This window comes from Mustelus asterias, chromosome 14 (assembly GCF_964213995.1).
Source record: "Mustelus asterias chromosome 14, sMusAst1.hap1.1, whole genome shotgun sequence".
Classification (NCBI taxonomy): Eukaryota; Metazoa; Chordata; class Chondrichthyes; order Carcharhiniformes; family Triakidae; genus Mustelus; species Mustelus asterias.
In genome coordinates this window covers 80260478-80283066 of record NC_135814.1, presented here as the reverse complement: position 1 = coordinate 80283066, position 22589 = coordinate 80260478, and the positions used below count along the sequence as shown (strand labels likewise).

The following is a 22589-nucleotide window of genomic DNA, read 5'->3' as shown; positions in this document are numbered from 1 at the left end:
CACCTCGAGATTCTCGAATCAAGCAATCAGTCAGCAGTGTTTGGTGCCAAAAGGGAAAAAGAGGAAATGCTGGAAAATCTCAGCAGGTCTGGCATCATCTGTAAGGAGAGAAAAGAGCTGATGTTTCAAGTCCAGATGACCCTTTGTCGAAACAGTGTTTGGTGCCTTTAAAATAATCAGGGTTCAAGAGTCGGAGGCAAGTTAGTCCAAGATGGTATAGGCAAAGTACAATCTGAAAAACATAGCTGCAGATAGCATACAGAAGTCCACTCATCAACTCTTGGCAAATTGAGGTGCAACAATTCTCATCTATTTCTGGGAAATGATGAGCAGAGGAGCACAAAATAAATTGTTTATGCAAAAGTAGTGCTTTTAAATTTATGCCAGGAATGTAACAATTAGTGTAGTTGAGCCTGTACCTGCATTTTAACAGTCCTCTCATCAATGAAAGTGTTCACACAGAACATAGGAGTGAAGTTTAAAACACCATTTCCCCTGTCTGCAGAAGTCTCAGATAGTGTTATTCAGAACTCTTGAATGTAAAAATTACTAAGCCCAATGATGAAGGATGAAAGAAGGCTCATGTGGAGTATAAACCCTACCTGCTAGGCCAAATAATCTGTTTCCGTCTTGTAATACTTTCTAAATCATATGAACAGTCTGTCTATCATTCCTCTAATTAATATATTAGAGGTCTTTTCCAATCCTCCTCCGTTTTTGTGTTGTGTCATTATACTGTACTCCCAACGCCCAAGTCCAAATCGTCCAGCCAACAAAAGTGGACCTAACCCTGGGTTACTTGCAACCTACCTCAAATCTCAGCAACAATGATCAAATTTAACTTTTTATTTCTTGTCCATCTATTTTGTTTTTGTTGGAAAGACAAGCTATTAAATGCACCGCACCACATCTATTCATCTACTGCATTGTTACTGTTTATACAATCAGACATTTGTCATACTCTTATTAAATTTGTCAAATATGACTTGCCTGGATAAATCCATGCTAGCTGCTCTTGATTAACAAAATGTTCACTAACTTGATATTGAATTATGTAGTCTTAAATGTTTCCAGAACCAATACTTCACTGAAGCTAACCATTTTGTCCTCACTATTTCCCAACTGTTCTCCTTTTCTTACATTAGTTATTTGCCTCACTTCATATCACAGAATTAAATAAGTGACAGAGTTTATTAGGAAGGGAATGACAGATCTTAGGGCCTAAATAGTTGAAGGCACTAACACCACTAGTGGTACAAAGGAAATCAGATATGCACAAGAGACTAAAATTAAAGGAATGCAGAGTTCTCATTGGTTTGCAGAACTGCAGATGGCTATAGAGATAGGAAAGTTAGGAATTCTGTCAACCTTTACCAAATTTCAGTTACATAAAAAATCTACCATAATGCATTATACTTCACTGTGTAACAGGATATGTCATGTGATGTGATGTGGTCATGTGATGTCATGTGGACTTGTCTGTTTTTTTTTTGGGCGGCACGGTAGCACAGTTGTTAGCACTGCTGCTTCACAGCTCCAGGGTCCCGGGTTCGATTCCCGGCTCGGGTCACTGTCTGCGTGGAGTTTGCACATTCTCCTCGTGTCTGCGTGGGTTTCCTCTGGGTGCTCCGGTTTCCTCCCACGGTCCAAAGATGTGCGGGTTAGGTTGATTGGCCAGGTTAAAAAAAATTGCCCCTTAGAGTCCTGGGATGTGTAGGTTAGAGGGATTAGCGGGTAGATATGTGGGGGTAGGGCCTGGGTGGGATTGTGGTCAGTGCAGACTCGATGGGCCGAATGGCCTCCTTCTGCACTGTAGGGTATCTATTTCTATGAGTGAGCAAGTCATTCTTTCCGTTTGTGTTGAACTGAATCTCAGAATCAGCTTTTATTTCATTGCTTCCTCTTGGTTCATCATTGTGCATCTAAATAGATGCACTTATTTCATTTGGATATTATAGGCTAATAGGTTCATGTCACAATTCAGGTGCAAACTCAGTGATGGCAATAATCGCAGCACCAAAACTGATCAATAAGATTCCTGCAAAACTGGTCCTCTTGCACTTACCTTTTTGATGGCAGGACCTCTAATTTGACTATTTTAAGACAGAGGTAACCAACTGCAGCATCTTTGTCACATATTTGGGCAGTTGCTAGCCAGTTTCCCATAGCAGCCTGAAGTGGGCACTAGATTATCCATTTGCCAAGCAATTAGTTTAAGGAGGGTGAAAACTGAAAACTTTGGGGTTACCATAACCAATTTATTAAGCAGCTCTCTTTAGTCCATGCTAAATGCCATATTGGATTATTAAATGCCTGTTTTTCATCTGCAAATGGACAATGCAAGATCCACTATCAGGCAATGTACTGTGGCTAAAAGAAGAGCTGTGGTCCACTTTTCTATAAGTTGGTAGAAGTATTTTAGGTCTTCTCTGGTTTGAGGTACCTTTTCTTTACCATTATTGTAACTGGATGGTGCATGCCCCTCCTTGAGGTTCAGGAAGCACAAATCAAAAATCCGTGATTAAAGTCTCCAATTGTTGAATTTTTAAAAACTTGTAGGAACTGATTACGTTGCAATCTGGCAGTGAGAACAGATTTACCAGGTGTTATTTAATTGCTGGGGATGTTGTCTGACCTGACGTGTATTTCTTTTTCCAGTTCTACCAAAGGAAATGAGTGAGAGAGACATTGTCTTCCTTATTGATGGATCAGACAATGTTGGAAACACAAATTTACCTTTTGTCCGTGATTTTATGACAAGAATCATTCGGAACCTGGCCATTGGAAGTGACAAGGTGCGAGTAGGTCTGGCACAGTACACTGATGACACAGAAGCTGAGTTCTATCTAAACTCTTATTCATCAGAAACTGAACTCCTGTCTCACATCAGAAGTCTCAGACTGAGCGGGGGTACAACGGCCAACACTGGTTCAGCGTTGGACTTTGCCATTAAATATTATTTTACTAGCTCAGCGGGAAGTCGAATAAAAGAAAATGTTCCTCAGTTTTTGGTGCTTGTTACTGGGGGAAGGTCGAGTGATGATGTGGAAGCACCAGCAGATGCATTGAAGCGAGCTGCAGTAATGACCTTCGCTGTTGGAGTTAAACATACAGACCCAGCACAGCTAGAAGAGATTGCAATTGACCCAAGTTTGATCTTCAATGTAAAGGAATTCAACTCTCTGTCTGAGATACACAATCAGATAATAATACCACTGACAACACTGACTGTTCCAACAGTAATTATTGAAGAACCAACAATAGATATTGAAGAGGAAGTGGTTACCACTGCAGAAGGTACATGAATTATACTTTTATCTTTTTCAGTTATTAGTGCATTAACAGTAGAGTTCAAGGGCCAAAATTGCATGAATCCTGAATATAAGCACAGGGATTGTAAAGCACAAGTCTCCCACATACATTCATTGGCATGCAGGCAGCCAACTAACTTTGTGTTGTCCATGTAATTTAAATGAGACAAGTGCGTAGCCCAGTACCGATCACACTGTTGAGTAGCTGCACTGTTCAACAGAGGGCACATGTTCGTGTGAGGTCAGCACTAAGACCATTAAAACTAGTCTGTACCCTCTTACAGAGGAGATGGTGGTATAGTGGTAATGTCACTGGACTAGTAATCCAGAGGTTCAGGCTAATGTACTGGGGATGTGGGTTCATATCCCACCATAGCTGCTGGTGGAAATTCAATTCAATTAATACGATCACACCCTGTATCGCTGTCAGAGAGGACAGAGAATTTGGTGCTCAGCTAAATCTCCGTTTACTGCAGCGAGACAGGAGAATCTGCAGGCGTGAAAGGCTGGAGAATCTCACCGATAGTCTCAGTAATGGTGACCATGACAGCTATCATCAATTATTGTGAAAATCGATCTGGTTCACGAATGTCCTTAGAGAAGGAAGTCTGCCATTCTTCTGTGGTCTGGTCTGCATCTGACTCCAGATCCACAGAAATGTGGTTGGCTCTTCACTTCCCTCTGAAATGGCCTAGCAAGACTCAGTTCAACGGCAATTAGGGATGGGCAACAAATGTTGGCATCACCATTGATGCTCACATCCCATGAAACAAATAAAAAGAAAATGCTGGAAGTAACGGCAAATAACAATCATGGTACACAAGTGCCAGGAATTAACCATCTCCAACAAAGGAGAATCTAACCATCTACCCTTGACAGTCAATGGCATTACCATCGCTGAATCCCCACTATCAACATTCTGGGAGATTCCATTGACTAGAAGCTGAACATGACCAACAATGTAAATACTGTAGCTATAAGAATAGTCAGAGGCTGGGACTCCTTCAGTGAGTAACTCACCCGCTGACTCTCCAAAGCCTATTCACCATCTATAAAGCATAAGTCAAGAGTGTAATGGAACATGCTCCACTTGCCCGGATGAGCACAGCTCCAACAACACAAATAAAACTTGACACCATCCAAGTCAAAACAGCCCACTTGATTGGCACCCCATCCACCACCTTCAACATCCACTCCCTCCACCACCAAGGGCAGTCGTGTGTACTATCTATAAGATGCAATGCAGCAACTCACAAAGTCTCTGTTGACAGCACCTTCCAAACCTGCAACCTCTAACACCTAGAAAAACTCGGGCAGCAGATGCACGGGACAATCACCACCTACCAGTTCCCCTCCAAGCTATACATCATCCTGACTTGGAACTATAGCACCGTTCCTTCAATGTTACTGGGTCAAAATCTTGGAACTCTGTCCCTAACACATGGACTACAGCTGTTCAAGAACATAGCTAACCACCACCATGTCAAGGGCAATTAGGGGAGGACAATAAATGCTGGCCTGACCAGTGATGCCCACATCCCATGAAAGTATAAAAACAATTGGCATTTTTATGAGCCATATATTTCAGTAATTCTATAAATATCATCTGCTGTGCCCCCACTAGACACTTTCCACCAGCCATTCGGGTAGCACTGGATAGGGGCACTGGTACAGACAAAGGCAACTACAAGACAGGCACAAGGGAATGCACAAGGGTGACCAGTTCACTTTTGCAAGGAATAGTGGATGTTTGTTTGAAAAGTTGATTTGGAATGGTTGTTTTTGGTGATCTATCCTTCAGCGTTGTAGTCAAGAGGGTTCTGTGATGATTAGTGACTATGGGAATGGTAGGTGTGGAAATGGGAAACTGCAGTTCTGTTCACTGGAATCATGGTCAGATGGTGAACAGCCCAATGGGAAAGGGGACATGTTGGTTACCTCCTTCCTTCCTCCTCTTCTGTTTCTTCTTCCTCCACCTCCAACTTTTCTTCCTCTGTTACTCACTATATCTCTAGTAGAAAGGATGTGTCTTCATTAAAACCAGGTTGTATTGCAGACCCCCATGAAGAATTTTCACACATACTCTGAGTACAAAGAACAAAGAACAATACAACACAGGAACAGGCCCTTCGGCCCTCCAAGCCCGCGCCACTCCCTGGTCCAAACTGGACCATTCTTTTGTATCCCTCCATTCCCACTCCGTTCATGTGGCTAGCTAGATAAGTCTTAAACGTTCCCAGTGTGTCCGCCTCCACCACCTTGCCCGGCAGCGCATTCCAGGCCCCCACCACCCTCTGTGTAAAACACGTCCTTCTGATATCTGTGTTAAACTTCCCCCCCCTCACCTTGAACCTATGACCCCTCATGAACGTCACCACCGACCTGGGGAAAAGCTTCCCACCGTTCACCCTATCTATGCCTTTCATAATTTTATACACCTCTATTAGGTCACCCCTCATCCTCCGTCTTTCCAGTAAGAACAACCCCAGTTTACCCAATCTCTCCTCATAACTAAGCCCTTCCATACCAGGCAACATCCTGGTAAACCTCCCCTGCACTCTCTCTAAAGCCTCCACGTCCTTCTGGTAGTGTGGCGACCAGAACTGGACGCAGTATTCCAAATGCGGCCGAACCAACTTTCTATACAACTGCAACATCAGACCCCAACTTTTATACTCTATGCCCCGTCCTATAAAGGCAAGCATGCCATATGCCTTATTCACTACCTTCTCCACCTGTAACGTCACCTTCAAGGATCTGTGGACTTGCACACCCAGGTCCCTCTGTGTATCTACACCCTTTATGGTTCTGCCATTTATCGTATAGCTCCCCCATACGTTAGTTCTACCAAAATGGATCACTTTGCATTTCTCTGGATTGAACTCCATCTGCCATTTCTTTGCCCAAATTTCCAGCCTATCTATATCCTTCTGTAGCCTCTGACAATGTTCCTCACTATCTGCAAGTCCAGCCATTTTCGTGTCATCCGCAAACTTACTGATCACCCCAGTTACACCTTCTTCCAGATCGTTTATATAAATCACAAACAGCAGAGGTCCCAATACAGAGCCCTGCGGAACACCACTAGTCACAGGCATCCAGCCGGAAAAAGACCCTTCCACTGCCACCCTCTGTCTTCTGTGACCAAGCCAGTTCTCCACCCATCTAGCCACCTCCCCCTTTATCCCATGAGATCCAACCTTTTGCACCAACGTACCATGAGGGACTTTGTCAAATGCTTTACTAAAGTCCATATAGACGACATCCACGGCCATTCCCTCGTCAACCATTCTAGTCACTTCTTCAAAAAACTCCACCAGGTTAGTGAGGCATGACCTCCCTCTCACAAAACCATGCTGACTATCGTTAATGAGTTTATTCCTTTCTAAATGCGCATACATCCTATCTCTAAGAATCCTCTCCAACAACTTCCCTACCACGGGCGTCAAGCTCACAGGCCTATAATTTCCCGGGTTATCCTTCCTACCCTTCTTAAATAACGGGACCACATTAGCTATCCTCCGATCCTCTGGGACCTCACCTGTGTCCAGTGACGAGACAAAGATTTGTGTCAGAGGCCCAGCGATTTCATCTCTTGTCTCCCTGAGCAGCCTTGGATAGATTCCATCAGGCCCTGGGGATTTGTCAGTCTTTATATTCCCTAAAAAACCTAACACTTCCTCCCTTGTAATGGAGATTTTCTCTAACGGGGTCAACACTCCCCTCCAAGACACTCCCAGTCAACACATCCCTCTCCTTTGTGAATACCGATGCAAAGTATTCATTTAGGATCTCCCCTACTTCTTTGGGCTCTAAGCATAATTCCCCATTTTTGTCCCTGAGAGGTCCGATTTTTTCCCTGACAACCCTTTTGTTCCTAACGTATGAATAAAATGCCTTGGGATTCTCCTGTACTGCCAGGCCCTTCCAGAGTGGTCCAGGCAATGGAAGTGTTCCTTGAGCACCCCAACAGTCTATCTGATAATGCTTCATGTGGCATCATGGTTGCTGCCAGGAAACTTGGCATTTACCTGCATAATCCCTCACAGGGATAGGGCAGGAGGTGGGCCTGGAAAAGATGCTCTGTCAGAGAGCCGGTGCGGACTTGATGTGCCAAACGGCCTCCTTCTGCGCACTGTAGGAATTCTATAAAATAATGTGCTCAGCACCAACTGAACATTCAAGTGTGGAAGCCTTTGAGGATATGGTACATCTTCGCATTTAGATGCAGCGCTCGTAAAGCCATTCGTATGCAGTTGGTGCCACCCTGTCCCATAGGGAAGCCTATTATCCTGGAAACATCACATGTATTCTCTACCTGCTGCTATCTGGTCAGAGAGAAAACAATGTCCCCTCTCCTGGAATAAAGACCATCTCTTACCTCCTTTATGCAGTACTGGATGACAAACTGGGAGATGTTAGAGATGTCGCCTGCTACAGTCAAGAAGAATCCTGACTCATTGCCACGGTCACCTGTGCTGCTACTGGCAGTGCTGTCCTTGCTCTGCCCTGAGAATGCTGGTTTACCTGTGAGAAGTAGCACTCCTTTATAAAACTGAGGCAATGTACATGCAGCTTCTGAATTCGATTGAGGGAAAAGCTCTCCTAAAGACATTGGCTGGATAAGGCCTGCTATTGAAAACCCTTCTCATCCACCTCTTTCACTCTCATTGACCAGCTTGTCCTCGTCTATGATATTTCTGCTCAAACTCTCTTTTCAGGTACAGGCCAAGGGGGATGCTAGCTATAGCACTGTAATTCACAGACGTCAGAATCAAGGTCTTCACCATGTGCAGCACGATTCCATGTCGACTTCGTTAACTTCACACAGATAGAAAACTCATAGCTATTTTACAAAATCTCACAACGGCTGCAGGAATCAATCAGCAAATAACCTGAAGTAGTTGACAATCCCTTTAAAAAATATTGCTTGTTGGGGTAGGGTGGGGGGCGGGGTGGAATCCTCCTTCTTGCTGTTGAACACATGTTCAGCTGTGCAAGGTGAAGAAAGCTGGAGCACGGAGTTTAAAAACAGCATGAATGGTGTCAAGATCAGCAGAAAGAAAAATCAGTTCAAAATTTTCAAACCCCTCTAAAAAATCAGCAAGACTGGCACCAGTCATCCTGAAATTCCACTTTAAGCCAAGTAAGACCAGTTCGAGCAGGTTTTACTGATTTCATTTCCAGGTTTTTCTGTTTTCTTCTTTTTGGCTGCATGTTAACTAAAGACATGATCTGCCAGCTTTGTGTACTTCTGCCAAACACTCCTAACGCCTGTGCTAATGCCCTCACCAAAATGGCCTCCACAGTGGGCCACATTGGAAGTTTGTGCACATGGTGTGAATAGCACCTACATCTATAGGTGCTTATGGAGCTGAATTTTGTGGCTAGTCCATTTCAACTGGATCTTTATAGTTTTCCGGCATTGCTCATGACCTTGAGGCAGGGACATAGCTGAAGAACTCTTTCTCAGATCCCAGGAGACAAATGGAACGTTTTGAAGAAGATGAGCTGAAATGGCCAATAGCTGAGTTGACACTTCACTGAGCTCCCAGGATGCACATGCATCAAAGGAGGGCAAGCACTTTAGTATCTCTATCATGAAACCAAGGGACCCCGATGTCGGTGACCCGTGTCGGAGAGGAGGTGGGGGAAAATGCAAGTGGTGGTGCAAGTGGTGGTTGAGGGGGGGGAGGTGGGGTGGTGATGTCCATAGGAAGAGAAAGGGGGTCTCCCAGTGCACTGTGAGACCAGGGTGCTTTTGAGGAACATGTCTGAGCATCCTGAGGCCAGGCCCACTAGCATGTTTAGGCCCTGTCTCCCCCCTCACTCGTGATGCAAAAATCCCAATTCTCCAAAAAAATGACTGAATGTGGGTGCGCGCCTGAGAGGCCGGCACCGATCACGCCGTCATTCTCACCACTATGACACTTCGGCTGCAAACTTACCAGCTCGTCCCCACTGGTCAATTGGTGAGGTGAGCCTGTAAGATAAGGCACGAGGCAAAAAATAAGGATAGTGATCATACTGGCACTGATTTGCCGGTGAAATTGGCTTTGCGCCCCTTCTGGCTTTACATGTCATTGGTGAGTCCCAGATGCGATCATCCAGGTTCACTTGCACATAACCTGAGGCTGAGGTCCTCACCGGCGAGAATCACAAATGGTCCCCACCAACGGAACAGACGTGCAGGCCTCACTGGGGGAATCGGAAGCCATTGAAGCCCCCTGGGTGGTTGGGGGCAGGGCAGGGCTGTGCCCTTTGGGCAGTGCCAGCTTGGCATGGCCCAACTGGTACGCTGGAGCTGCCCACTGCACACTCTGGCACTGTCCACTGGGCACCCTGGAAGTGTCCACCAGGCATCCTGACAGTGCTAGGATCAGTGCCAATGGGGCAGGGACTGAGGGGGGTGGAGCCTGAGAAGTTGGAGCCTGAGAAAGGGAGGGAGGTGGGCAGGGAGCTTTGCAAGGGGGGAACTCTGCAGGGGGAGTTGATCATGGGGGAGCAATCAGAGGGCTGTGGGGAACTCTTCAGCAGTGGTGGGGGGGGGCGATATCTAGGGAGGGGAGGGTGAGGGAGCGTTACTGGCACAGGGACTGATTGGCGGCAGGTCACAATGACCGTGGAGGTGTGGAGAGAGCGGGGTAATAATAGGTGTTCTCCCAGTACACTGGGAGATCAGGGCACCTGCACAATGTTGCCCCTGGAACTCAGCAGCTGGTTTCACTGGTGAGATTAGGCTCCCCCCCCCCCCCGCCCCCCCCACATTGGCGAGCATTGTATCCTTGCTCTTTTTTTTACTAAGTGTCGTACGATTGTGACTGGGAGCTTGGCAAAAAATTGGCATGATTCTCTCTCATTTTCATGCTCATTTGACACCAAGAATTTTTAAAATAAAATTCTGCCCTTAGGAATTTTCAGGGGAATTCCATCTCAAGTAGTCAGCCTACTGTACAATAGGGTGAATTTTCCCTTTCCGCCCGCTACAGGAATCGTAGCGGGCGAGGGGTGGACGATGGAAAGGTTCATTGACCTCGGATGGGATTTTCTGGTTTCAGGATGAGCACGCCTGGAAAATCCCGCCCATCTCCTCTGTTGTTTTTCTCAAAAAATAGTACATTTTTAATGTTCACATCAGATTCCTTATTACTTGGCTTAATCTAGAAATAAATTATTTATCTATATCTCTGTTCTATTTTTGCAGTCAGGAAGAGGAATATTGTCTTCCTAATTGATGGCTCTCCTGGAATGGGAAGATCATTTCCTCTAGTCCGAGAGTTTGTGAAGCAAGTAATCCAGGAGCTCGATATTGGACCTGACAGAGATCAAGTTGCTGTGGTACAATACAGCTCTGATGCAATACTTGAATTTGGCCTCAATACTCATTCAACTAAAGATGAGGTTTTGAATGCAGTGAGAAAGCTGCGATTGAAAACAGGAAGACCCCTCAACACTGGTGCTGCACTGGATTATGTCACAAGGAATGTCTTCACTCCATCTGCAGGGGGCAGGAGCGATGCTGGAGCTTCACAAATCCTGGTGCTCATCACTGCTGGGAAATCCAGAGATGATGTTAGACTTGCAGCAGACGCAGCGAAACAGGCTGGTATAGTGCCCATTGCTATCGGAGCCAAGAGTGCAGACACATCAGAGCTACAACAGATCGTATATGAATCCAATTTTATTTTGAAACTGAGAGATTTTAGAGAATTGCCAAGTATTCAAAATGAGCTGATATCTAAAGTCAAAACCGTTTTTATCATTGAGGAAATAACTACTGTTAATACTGAAGGTAAAATGGCTTTGAACAATCGTGATTGTTTTATGCCTTTAAGTTACTCATGATGTGGGGATGTCAGCGTTGGACTGGGGTAAACACAGTAAGAAGTCTCACAACACCAGGTTAAAGTCCAACAGGTTTATTTGGTAGCAAAAGCCACTAGCTTTCGGAGCGCTGCTCCTTCATCAGGTAAGCGGGAGTTCTGTTTACAAATAGGGCATATAAAGACACAAACTCAATTTACAAAATAATGGTTGGAATGCGAGTCTTTACAGGTAATCAAGTCTTAAAGGTACAGACAATGTGAGTGGAGAGAGGGTTAAGCACAGGTTAAAGAAATGTGTATTGTCTCCAGCCGGGATAGTTAGTGAGATTTTGCAAGCCCAGGCAAGTCGTGGGGATTACAGATAGTGTGACATGAACCCAAGATCCCGGTTGAGGCCATCCTCATGTGTACGGAACCTGGCTATCAGTCTCTGCTCAGCGACTCTGCATTGTCGTGTGTCGTGAAGGCCACCTTGGAGAACGCTTACCCGAAGATCAGAGGCCAAATGCCCGTGACTGCTGAAGTGTTCCCCAACAGGAAGAGAACACTCTTGCCTGGTGATTGTCGAGCGCTGTTCATTCATCTGTTGTTGTAGCGTCGGGGAGACCATGCAGACGCTGCGACAACGGATGAATGAACACCGCTCGACAATCACTAGGCAAGAGTGTTCTCTTCCTGTTGGGGAACACTTCAGCGGTCACAGGCATTCGGCCTCTGATCTTCGGGTAAGCGTTCTCCAAGGCAGCCTTCATGACACACGACAATGCAGAGTCACTGAGCAAAGACTGATCGCCAAGTTCCGCACACATGAGGACGGCCTCAACCGGGATCTTGGGTTCATGTCACACTATCTGTAACCCCGGTGACTTGCCTGGGCTTGCAAAATCTCACTAACTGTCCTGGCTGGAGACAATACACATCTCTTTAACCTGTGCTTAACCCTCTCTCCACTCACATTGTCTGTACCTTTAAGACTTGATTACCTGTAAAGACTCGCATTCCAACCATTATTTTGTAAGTTGAGTTTGTGTCTTTGTATGCCCTGTTTGTGAACAGAACTCCCACTTACCTGACGGAGGAGCAGCGCTCCGAAAGCTAGTGGTTTTTGTTACCAAATAAACCTGTTGGACTTTAACCTGGTGTTGTGAGACTTCTTACTGTGTTTAAGTTACGCAGCAGACTAAAAATCATATTAAAAAATCACAAATTGTGAAACTAGAATCATAGAAACTTGCACCTCAGAAGGAGGCTATTCATCCCATTGTGCCTACGCTGGCACTTTTGGAAGAGGAGGAGTCTTTAGCCCCACTTTCCCACTCCTTGTCTGTTAGTTCATCATCCTCAAGTACCTTTACCAACTCCCTTTTAAAATCACTTCATGGAATTAGCTTCCACCACTTTTTCAGGCAGATCATTTCAAATCTTGACAATCCTCAGTGGGGGAAAATACAATTCTATCACTGGTTTGTGGTTTGGTTTTCATTTTGAATACTATTTGAATCTCTCTTCAGCTAACTTGTGGCCTATTCTGGATTGGGAAGGTTTCCCAAGTAATTTAGGTCTAATCCCAATAGGTTTCTTCAAAAATTCCTTTATTCACACAATATTATATTCTAAGCTTCTACTAAGCTAAGTATATCTTTCTCTTGAAGAGTATTCCGTCTTCTCCTAGCCTCTTTCACATGACTGTTGATGTCACTGGTTGGATCATGGTACTATCTCAGTCTGTATTCATTATTCTACCATCTCCCCTCTGGATCTTTAGCCAATGGTTTTGAATCTATTATTTCTGGTTAGTGGCCCACGCAGCAGAGGGAATTATTTTTTTCTATTTACTCTATTACAACCTCTCAACGCATTGGAAACTGCCATTCTCAGTATGTTTTCCAAGAGCAGTTGTAATTTTCCGAACATCACCTCATTAACTCCATTTTTCACTCCAGATAGTACCATGCTATCAGACCTGCTGAGTATTTGCAGCATTTCTGCATTTACTTCTGTGATTTTTAAAGTTCTAGCATTTTATTAAAATTCTGTTCATTTATTTACAAACCAAAGTAAACCATGTGTTGTTTTAACCACCTCATCAATTTGCAGGGCCACTTTCAGGATTTGTGTCTAAGAATACTAATGTCCCTCTGCTCAGCCACGCTTTTTAAAACTGTGCCATTTATAAAATGTTGTCTTCCCATATTAGGTATCCCAAAGTGCATCAGCTCCCACTCTAGATAGTTGAGCACAAAATCTTGGCTCACATTGGCTGCACCATCGATGGTGCCATCTTTCAGGCAGCCTCTCAGGCGGCAGGTGAATGTAAAAGATCCCCGGCACTATTTCGAAGGAGAGCAGGGAAAGTTATCCCCTGTGTTCTGGCCAATATTTATCCCTCAATCAACATTGAAAACAGATCATCTAGTCATTATCACGCTGCTGTTTGTGGAATCTAGCTGTGTGCAAATTAGCTTCTGAATTTCTTACATTACAACATTGACCATACGTCAATAGGTATAAAGCACTTTGGCAGATCCTGAGGTTGTGAAAGGCACTATATAAATGAAAATATTGCTTTCACAAGTCTCAACGTTGAATGTCATCTGCCATGCATCTGTCAATTTCATCCTAAATTCTATAACTGTCCTCAACGCTATACATTGCAAAGTTTCAGATCATAGAATCATAGAATCCCTACAGGGCAAAAGGAGGCCATTCGGTCCATCGAGCCTGCACCAACAACAATCCCACCCAGGCGCTATCCCCGTTACCCCACATATTTACCCTGCTAATGCTCTGACACTAGGGTCAAGTTAACATGGCCAAGCAACCTAACCTGCACATATCCGGACTGTGGGAGGAAACCAGACCACCTGGAGGAAACCCACGTGGACACGGGGAGAATGTGCAAACTGCACACAGACAGTGACCCGGGGCCAGAATTGAACCCGGGTCCCTGGCGCTATGAGGCAGCAGTGCTGACCATTCTGCCGCCCCTCCTAGTTCCCAGTGACTCCTGTTCTCCTCTCTGGGATGGAAGGTTAGCTGGAGTGAGATTCTCTGGCGCTAACACTAATAGATTCCCACTGATGCCTTCACCATGCAGTCGAAGTCCTGCATAATGGTGTGGATATCTCCTGCTATGGAGTGCACATCCTGCACCGAGGTCTCCACTGCAGATGCCACCCTCGCAGTGTTGGCCTTGGTGCACTGCAGTGATGACACCATCTCTTTAGACTGAGAGCGATGGGACTCCTCCAATCAGCCTTGCAGTTCGAGGAGGGCTAATACTCGCGACTCTGCCTTTGCAGCTCCAGCAGCTGTGGGATGGCCCAGCCCAGGGGCACATCATCGGTAAGGGGCTCAGCATCCTTCTGAGTGCTGGTTCCCTAGGACATCCCTGCTTCGGCATGCTGTGGATTGTCAGCTGTGATGTGCTCACCAGTGAGTGACCCAGAAGCCTGTCTACTTATTGGACCCACCGAGGTGTAAGTATCTGCACTGGTGCTGGATGCGGGTGGGTCAGGATGGTCCGGCCTATTCTGGTGGTCGGCCTGCAAGAGAAGAGAGATGGCATCAGTGCATTACAGGGGATATGGAAGGAACATTGATTACTCACTTGAGACTTGAGGAATGACAGCAGTTGTGTTGAGGATTTTCACATTTCTTTGCTGCTTGCACTTCACCAGCATTGCAGACATGCTCTTCCTCCTCCCTGGCCAGCTCAAGGACCTGCCCCTTAAAACACGTGAGAGTTCTCAGCTTGGGCATGTCTCCAGCTGGCTGCGCCCACTGATACCTTTTGTCATCTAGTTTGTCCTACAATGACACAGATGGGGAGGGCATATGTGGCAGTGTGGACATTTAAAATGATGATCAGGTGTAACAGGCGTGGGGCTTGGGTCGGAGCTGGAGTGTGAGGAGCATAGCAGCTACTGGGGGAACATGGTGATTGTGGGAGGGAGAGGGAACCTGATGCCTGGTGTTGGCAAAGGCAAGGTGGCTGATTGCGATTGGGGTTGGGGGCGGGAGGGGTGTGTGAGGGGGTCCAATGGAAGACTTGGGGTCGTTCACTTACCCTGGAAGATCATTTATCTTCTTCAACACTGCTGCCCCATCTTCTTCTGGGGGATGGTTGCACTGACCGTGGCTGCTACTGCATCCCAGGCGAGGATAGTGACCCTGCTGGAAGGCCGTCTCCTGGAGCGGGGATAGAGTGTGTCCCGCCTCTGATCCCTTCCCTCGAGCAGTCTGGTCACTGCCTCCTCTGTAAAGCACAGTGCTGCCTTCTGTATCCACCCCCTGTAGCCAACACTCCATTTTCCTCACCGGAACCATCACTCTGACATTGTTTGATAAAATTTTGCCCAATCTTTACATTGTGATCTCAGAGACAGCTGCCATTGTCTCCAACACCTGACACCATCAGCCCAGTAACATAATCTCCATCTTCCTTTGATCTTTAAGTGCTCCAGGTCTGAATAGGCCTCATGAGCCTTTGCATTTTATTGATAGGGTGAAAGTCTAATCTCTGCTGTTTGGAATGATCCTAAGTTAGATGAATTCACTGATTCGGTTATGCCACTCAGAGAGGCTGCAAAGATAATTTTTGTGAGAACTGTAACTGTTAACGATGGTGCAATAAGGGTAGCATTCTGACCCAGAAGCGTGTAGTGCTAACAGAGTGGCTTCAATGAGAAAACACTAACCTTGCACATCATGAATGAGCTGATCTGCTTTAGAATTGAAGTTCACTCAATATTTTTTCTCCCATGTCAGTGGTATGTTATGGACTGCAAGTATCAGATGCCACTGTTCACTGCTTAGGAAGTAATTGAGGAAACTTAGAATCAAAGAGGTTTACAGCATGGAAACAGGCCCTTCGGCCCAACTTGTCCATGCCCAGTTTTTACAATTAAGCTAGTCTCATTGCCCGCGTTTGGCCCATATCCCTCCATACCAATCTTACCCATGTAACTATCTAAATCCTTTTTAAAAGACAAAATTGTACCGGCCTCTACTACTACCACCTCTGGCAGGTTATCCCAGACACTCGCCACCCTCTGTGTGAAAAAATTGTCCCTTTTGTATCTCTTCCCTCTCACCTTAAACCTATGCCCTCTAGTTTCAGACTTCTCTACATTTGGGAAAAGATGTTGACTATCTATCTACCTTATCTCTGCCCCTCATTATTTTATAAACTTCCATAAGATCACCCCTAAGCCTCCCAAGCTCCAGGGAAAAAAGTTCCAGTCTATCCAGCTGCTCCTTATAACTCAAACCATCAAGTCCCAGGAGCTTCCTAGTAAATCTTTTCTGCATTCTTTCTAGCTTAATAATATCCTTTCTATAATGGGGTGACCAGAACTGTACACAGTATTCCAAGTGTGGCCTCACCAATGTCTTGTAAAACTTCAACAAGACGTCCCAACTCTGAAATTCAATGTTCTGACCAATGAATCAAGCATGCCGAATGCCATCATCACCACTCTGTCCACCTGTGACTCCACTTTCAAGGAGCTATGAAACTGTACCTCTAGATCTCTTTGTTCTATAACTCTGCCCAACTTCTTACCATTAACTGAGTAAGTCCTCCCTGGTTCGATCTACCAAAATGCATCACCTCGCATTTATCTAAATTAAACTGCATCTGCTATTCATCAGCTCACAGACCCAATTGATCAAGATCCCATTACAATCCTAGATAACCTTCTTCACTATCCACTATGCCATGAATCTTGGTGTTCTGCCAACTTACTAACCATGCCTCCAAAATTCTCATCCTTAGAATCATAGAATCCTACAGTGCAGAAGGAGGCCATTCGGCTCATCGTGTCTGCACCAACCACAATCCCACCCAGGCCCTATCCCCATAACCCCTAGCTAGTCCCCCTGATACTAAGGGCAATTTAGCATTGCCAATACACCTAACTCACACATTTTTGGACTGTGGGAGGAAACCGGAGCAACCGGTTTTAGGGGCGGCATGGTAGCACAGTGGTTAGCACTGCTGCTTCACAGCTCCAGGGACCTGGGTTCGATTCCCGGCTTGGGTCACTGTTTGTGTGGAGTTTGCACATTCTCCTCGTGTCTGCGTGGGTTTCCTCCGGGTGCTCCGGTTTCCTCCCACAGTCCAAAGATGTGCGGGTTAGGTTGATTGGCCATGCTAAAATTGCCCCTTAGTGTCCTGGGATGCGTAGATTAGAGGGATTAGTGGGTAAGATATGTAGGGATATGGGGGTAGGGCCTGGGTGGGATTGTGGTCGGTGCAGACTCGATGGGCCAAATGGCCTCTTTCTGTGCTGCAGGGTTTCTATGATTTCTATGAAACCCACACAGACACGGAGAACGTGCAAACTCCACACAAACAGTGACCCAAGCTGAGAATCGAACTCAGGTCCCTGGCGTTGTGAAGCAGCAGTGCAACCACTGTGCTACTGTGCTGCCCGTAAATCATTATCCAAATCAATAATGTGAATGACAAATAACAGTGGACCCAGCACCGATCCCTGAGGCACACCGCTGGTCACAGGGCTCCAGTTTGAAAAATACATCTCTACAACCACCCTCTGTCATCCAGACAATTTTGTATCCAATTGGCTACCTCACCCTGAATCCCATGAGATTTAACTGTATACAACAACCTACCATGCGGTACTTTCTTTAGTGAAGATCTAGAAATGTTCCTGTAATCCATCCTTTTTCCCTCCTGGTATCCACTTGTGTGGAGCTAACAGTAATTGCAATAGTAATTACAAAGATTAATATTTTCGAGAATGATTCTGAGGATGAGGGCTTTTAGGTTGGGTACATAGGTTGGAGAAGCTGGGTTTGCTCTCCATTTAGACAAGAAGATTGAGAGGAGATTTTATCGAGGTGTTCAAAAACATTAGGGGTCTAGACAGAGGAGTTAGGGGCAAAATTTCCATTGGCAAAAGAATAGAGAAACAGAGGTCTCAGATTTAAAGAATTAAAGATGACTTGAAGTAAACCATTTTGCAGCAAATAGTTATGATCAGGAATGCACTGCCGGATAGAGTGGCAGATGCAAACTGAATAACCCTCTAAAGGGGGGGAAAAAATTGTAGGACGATGGGGAAAGGACTAATTTAATGTCCAGCTAACTTGCTCTTATAGAATATCTCCAAAAGCTCGATGGGCCGAATGGCCTCCTCCTATCTGTGACCATTCTGTGATTCTATGATTTTGTGTTCTGTGATCAGCCTAATTTGTTACTCCTTATCTTTTGTTTTAATGGCACCTAATGTGGTAGGGATCTATGAACAAAGATTTCCCAGTTTTATATGATCTGCTGTTGATTACGCTGTGTATTCTTTTGCAGTATTGCCTGAAGAAGTGAGCAAGAGAGACATTGTGTTCCTAATTGATGGATCAGACAACATTGGGAACACAAATTTACTTCTTGTCCATGATTTCATCAGAAATATAATTGAGAACCTCAACATTGGAAGCGACAGAGTGCGAGTGGGCCTAGCACAGTTCAGTCACAATACAAAAACTGAGTTCTACCTAAATACCTACTCATCAAAAGCTGAAATTCTGAGTCGTGTCAAAGGACTCAAATTGAAGGGTGGAACAACACTCAATACTGGCGCAGCACTGGACTTTGTCTTTAGGAACCATTTTACCAGCCAGGCAGGGAGCAGAAAAGATCAAGGAGTTCCCCAGTTTCTGGTGTTGTTCACTGGTGGTAGATCGATGGATGCTGTTAAGCCACATGCAGATACACTAAAGCGAGCTGCCATAGCAACCTTTGCTGTTGGAGTAAGAAATGCAGACCCAGCACAGCTGCAAGAAATTGCAACCGACCCCAATTTGGTTTTCAGCGTCAAGGAATTCCGTAATTTAGCAAATGTACAAGAACGGGTGATGACACCATTGTCAACACTATCTGCTCCAACAGTAACTACTGGAGAGTCAACTATGGTTGCTGGAGAACCACTAGCTACTCAAGAAAAAGGTAATTTTTACTTTAATTATTATTGCATTATTAGTGTTAATAATTTGAAAACATTTTTAATTTTCTTGATAATACTTCATCATTCACTTAATATATTGAGGAGCAACTTAGTTCAAAGATAAAATTAAAAATACAGATGCACAAATCACTAAAAGTAATGCTACCGATTAAAGGTCACACGAAGAACAAACAAAGCACAGGCTCATTTCTGAAGGGATTGAATTGTAAAGCGGAGAAGTTAAACTTTATTGAGCAATATTTACATCGCGCCTGAAATACTGTCAACTGTTCTGGTCTCTATTATGAAAAGACATTGAGATACTGCAGGGAATGCAAATTAATTTAGCAGACTGATATCTGAACTGAGGTTATGTCAATCAAGAAAAATTGAATAAGCCAGGGACTTTTCTCAAGAAAAGAGAGGACTAAGGGGTGACCTGACAGATGCCTTAAGATTATGAAAGGGTTCTCTAAGGTGGATATAGAGATGTAGAGATAGATGGAAAGAAATGTGAGGTAATGCATTTTAGAAGGTCTAAAACAGATAGGAAATATATAGTAAATGGCAGAACCCTCAGGAGTATTGATAGGCAAAGGGATCTGGGTGTACAGGTACACAGAAAGTGAAAGGTACACTGAAAGTGGCAATGCAGGTGGAGAAGGTAGTCAAGAAGGCATATGGCATGCTTGCCTTCAAAGGCCGGGGCATTGAGTTTAAAAATTGGCAAGTCATGTCGCAGCTTTATAGAACCTTAGTGAGGCTGTACTTGGAATATAGTGTTCAATTCTGGTCGCCACACTACCAGAAGGATGTGGAGGCTTTGGAGAGGGTACAGAAAAGATTTACCAGGATGTTGCCTGGTATGGAGGGCATTAGCTATGAGGAGAGGTTGGAGAAACTTGGTTTGTTCTCACTGGAACGACGGAGGTTGAGGGGCGACCTGATAGAAGTCTACAAGATTATGAGAGGCATGGACAGAGTGGATAGTCAGAAGCTTTTTCCCAGGGTGGAAGAGTCAATTACGAGGGGGCACAGGTTTAAGGGGCAAGGTTTAAAGGAGATGTACGAGGCAGATTTTTTACACAGAGAGTAGTGGGTGCCTGGAACTCGTTGCCGGGGGAGGCAGTGGAAGCGGATACGGTAGTGAATTTTAAGGGGCATCTTGACAACTACATGAATAGGCTGGGAATAGAGGGATATGGTCCCCGGAAGGGTAGAGGGTTTTAGTTAAGTCGGGCAGCATGGTCGATGCAGGCTTGGAGGGCTGAAGGGCCTGTTCCTGTGCTGTAATTTTCTTTGTTCTTTGAAAATCAGAACAAGTGTCATAAGTACGAGATCTGGAGCTGCAGTAGGAAGGCATCAGGACAGGTCCCAGGATGCTGGGCTTGAGCTGTGTGATTCACTACTTGTGGTTACAAATTAGTTGGAGATTGGGGGACGATGACCACTTTCAATTCTGGTGTAGGGTAGAGTTGTCATATGGTGCCCACAGAGCAGTATGCATGCAGTCTTTGTGCCAATGGGAAGCCATGCACTTATCTCACAGGACAGAATGAAATGTAGCTAGTTGTCTTCGAAGAGAGAGCCTCAGTGACCTCTCTTACACAATAGTGGACAGCACACTGAGAGATGTTGCAAAAATCTAATGAATTGCCTTCCTGCACAAGCCTGATTGTGGGGCACAGAGGTTGTTTCCCAGAGGATGATGGGGTGGGGGTGTTCACGTGCTTAAGGACTATGGTAAATAAACCATATCAGATGTGATTAAAGTGCTAGTAAACCAAATTCACAAAAGAGTGATAAGTGTGACTATAGTGCACAGTAGCAACCACTTGTGAATTCAGAACTTTGTGATCTTTCTTTCCCTGTCACTTCTTCTCCAGGTGCTCCTCCAACATCTGTAGCAGGGGTGGAGGCAGTCTGCAGACCAGTTGACCCTGTTGCCTTGGACGACTTTGGTGTCTGTCCTCTGGAGACCTGAGGCCTGGAGGTCCCTGGCTTCCTTTGGCTGCCCTGTTCTGGGGCAGCTGCTCCCTCTGCAGTGGCAAAGGATGAGGCTGAAGGGTTCACAGGCAAGAGAGATTCAGCATCGTTGGACACTCTGAGTGTCCTAAGTGGAGGCCCAAGTGTGTCCAACTGCCACTCCTCCTCCTTTTGGGCGCCCGAGGGCCCTTGACGTTTTGAGGGGAAGGGACACCTGGAGGGAATTCGAGGTGCCATGTTCCTCTCTCTTGTAGCTACTGCAAAAGCTTACCCATGGCGACAGCAATGGAGTGAAAGTCTGAACATAGAACATAGAACAGTACAGCACAGAACAGGCCCTTCGGCCCACGATGTTGTGCCGAGCTTTATCTGAAACCAAGATCAAGCTATCCCACTCCCTACCATCCTGGTGTGCTCCATGTGCCTATCCAATAACCGCTTAAATGTTCCTAAAGTGTCTGACTCCACCATCACTGCAGGCAGTCCATTCCACACCCCAACCACTCTCTGCGTAAAGAACCTACCTCTGATATCCTTCCTATATCTCCCACCATGAACCCTATAATTATGCCCCCTTGTAATAGCTCCATCCACCCGAGGAAATAGTCCTTGAACGTTCACTCTATCCATCCCCTTCATCATTTTATAAACCTCTATTAATTCTCCCCTCAGCCTCCTCCGCTCCAGAGAGAACAGCCCTAGCTCCCTCAACCTTTCCTCATAAGACCTACCCTCCAAACCAGGCAGCATCCTGGTCTGCTTGCATCTCCGATAAACCTGTTAGACTAGGTCCTTCATGGAGTCTGCCAACTTCCCCATGGAGACCCCCATGCATGCGCAGGTGGCACCACTTTATCAGCCTGTAGATGGACGGTTTCTTCCACCTCGCCTGTCACTCTGTTGAGGGTCTGCCTGATGTTCCCCCTTGCCTCTTGTTGCCTCTCCTTTATCATTTGGAAGGATGATTCTAGTGGCCTATTATTGGACTCAACCTCACAGATGCTTCTTCCCCAGCACTCCTCCAAGTCCCAGTGAGCTCAGCTGATCTGCCGCCTTCTGCTATGGACTAACAGAATGTGAGACCCTTGCTAAACTAGATCTAATACCCACTGAGGTGTGTGTCTCTGGGCTGGTGGAGGGTGCAGTGACTGCTGTGTTGCCTCAACAGGTGCACTTTCTTCCTCCGCAATGTCCTCAATCTTCTCGGGGCTTGTCTGTGTGCTGGACAAGGCTTCCTGAGTTGTAGGGCTTGCCCTCTACCTGCTGGGACCTGTCAATGAGAGAGGAGAGAGCGAGTGACTGTCTCCAACATAAGGAATGTGTGACCCTATGACATTACTGGATGGAGGGCGCAAGCCATTCTCTCCATCTCTGCAGACTGTCCTCTGGTCCTTCCATGCCAGCTGGGCTGTCCACTCTGCAAGTTTGGTGAGGTCTTTGAAGTGTGGCTAGCCCCCTCCTGTCTTCTCCCTTTGTCTCCTATTATGGCTTAACCT

At 45.6% G+C, this 22589-nt stretch overlaps 1 protein-coding gene across 1 annotated transcript in view; it reads left to right on the top strand.

Annotated features, from left to right (window-relative positions):
* LOC144503790 (collagen alpha-3(VI) chain-like) overlaps positions 1-22589 on the top strand; it is a 253899-nt gene that overhangs the window by 194573 nt on the left and 36737 nt on the right. The window contains exons 12-14 of the mRNA XM_078228676.1: positions 2659-3297; positions 10516-11103; positions 18471-19109. Coding sequence (XP_078084802.1) covers positions 2659-3297; positions 10516-11103; positions 18471-19109 — 1866 coding nt within the window. The remainder of the gene's footprint in view (positions 1-2658; positions 3298-10515; positions 11104-18470; positions 19110-22589) is intronic.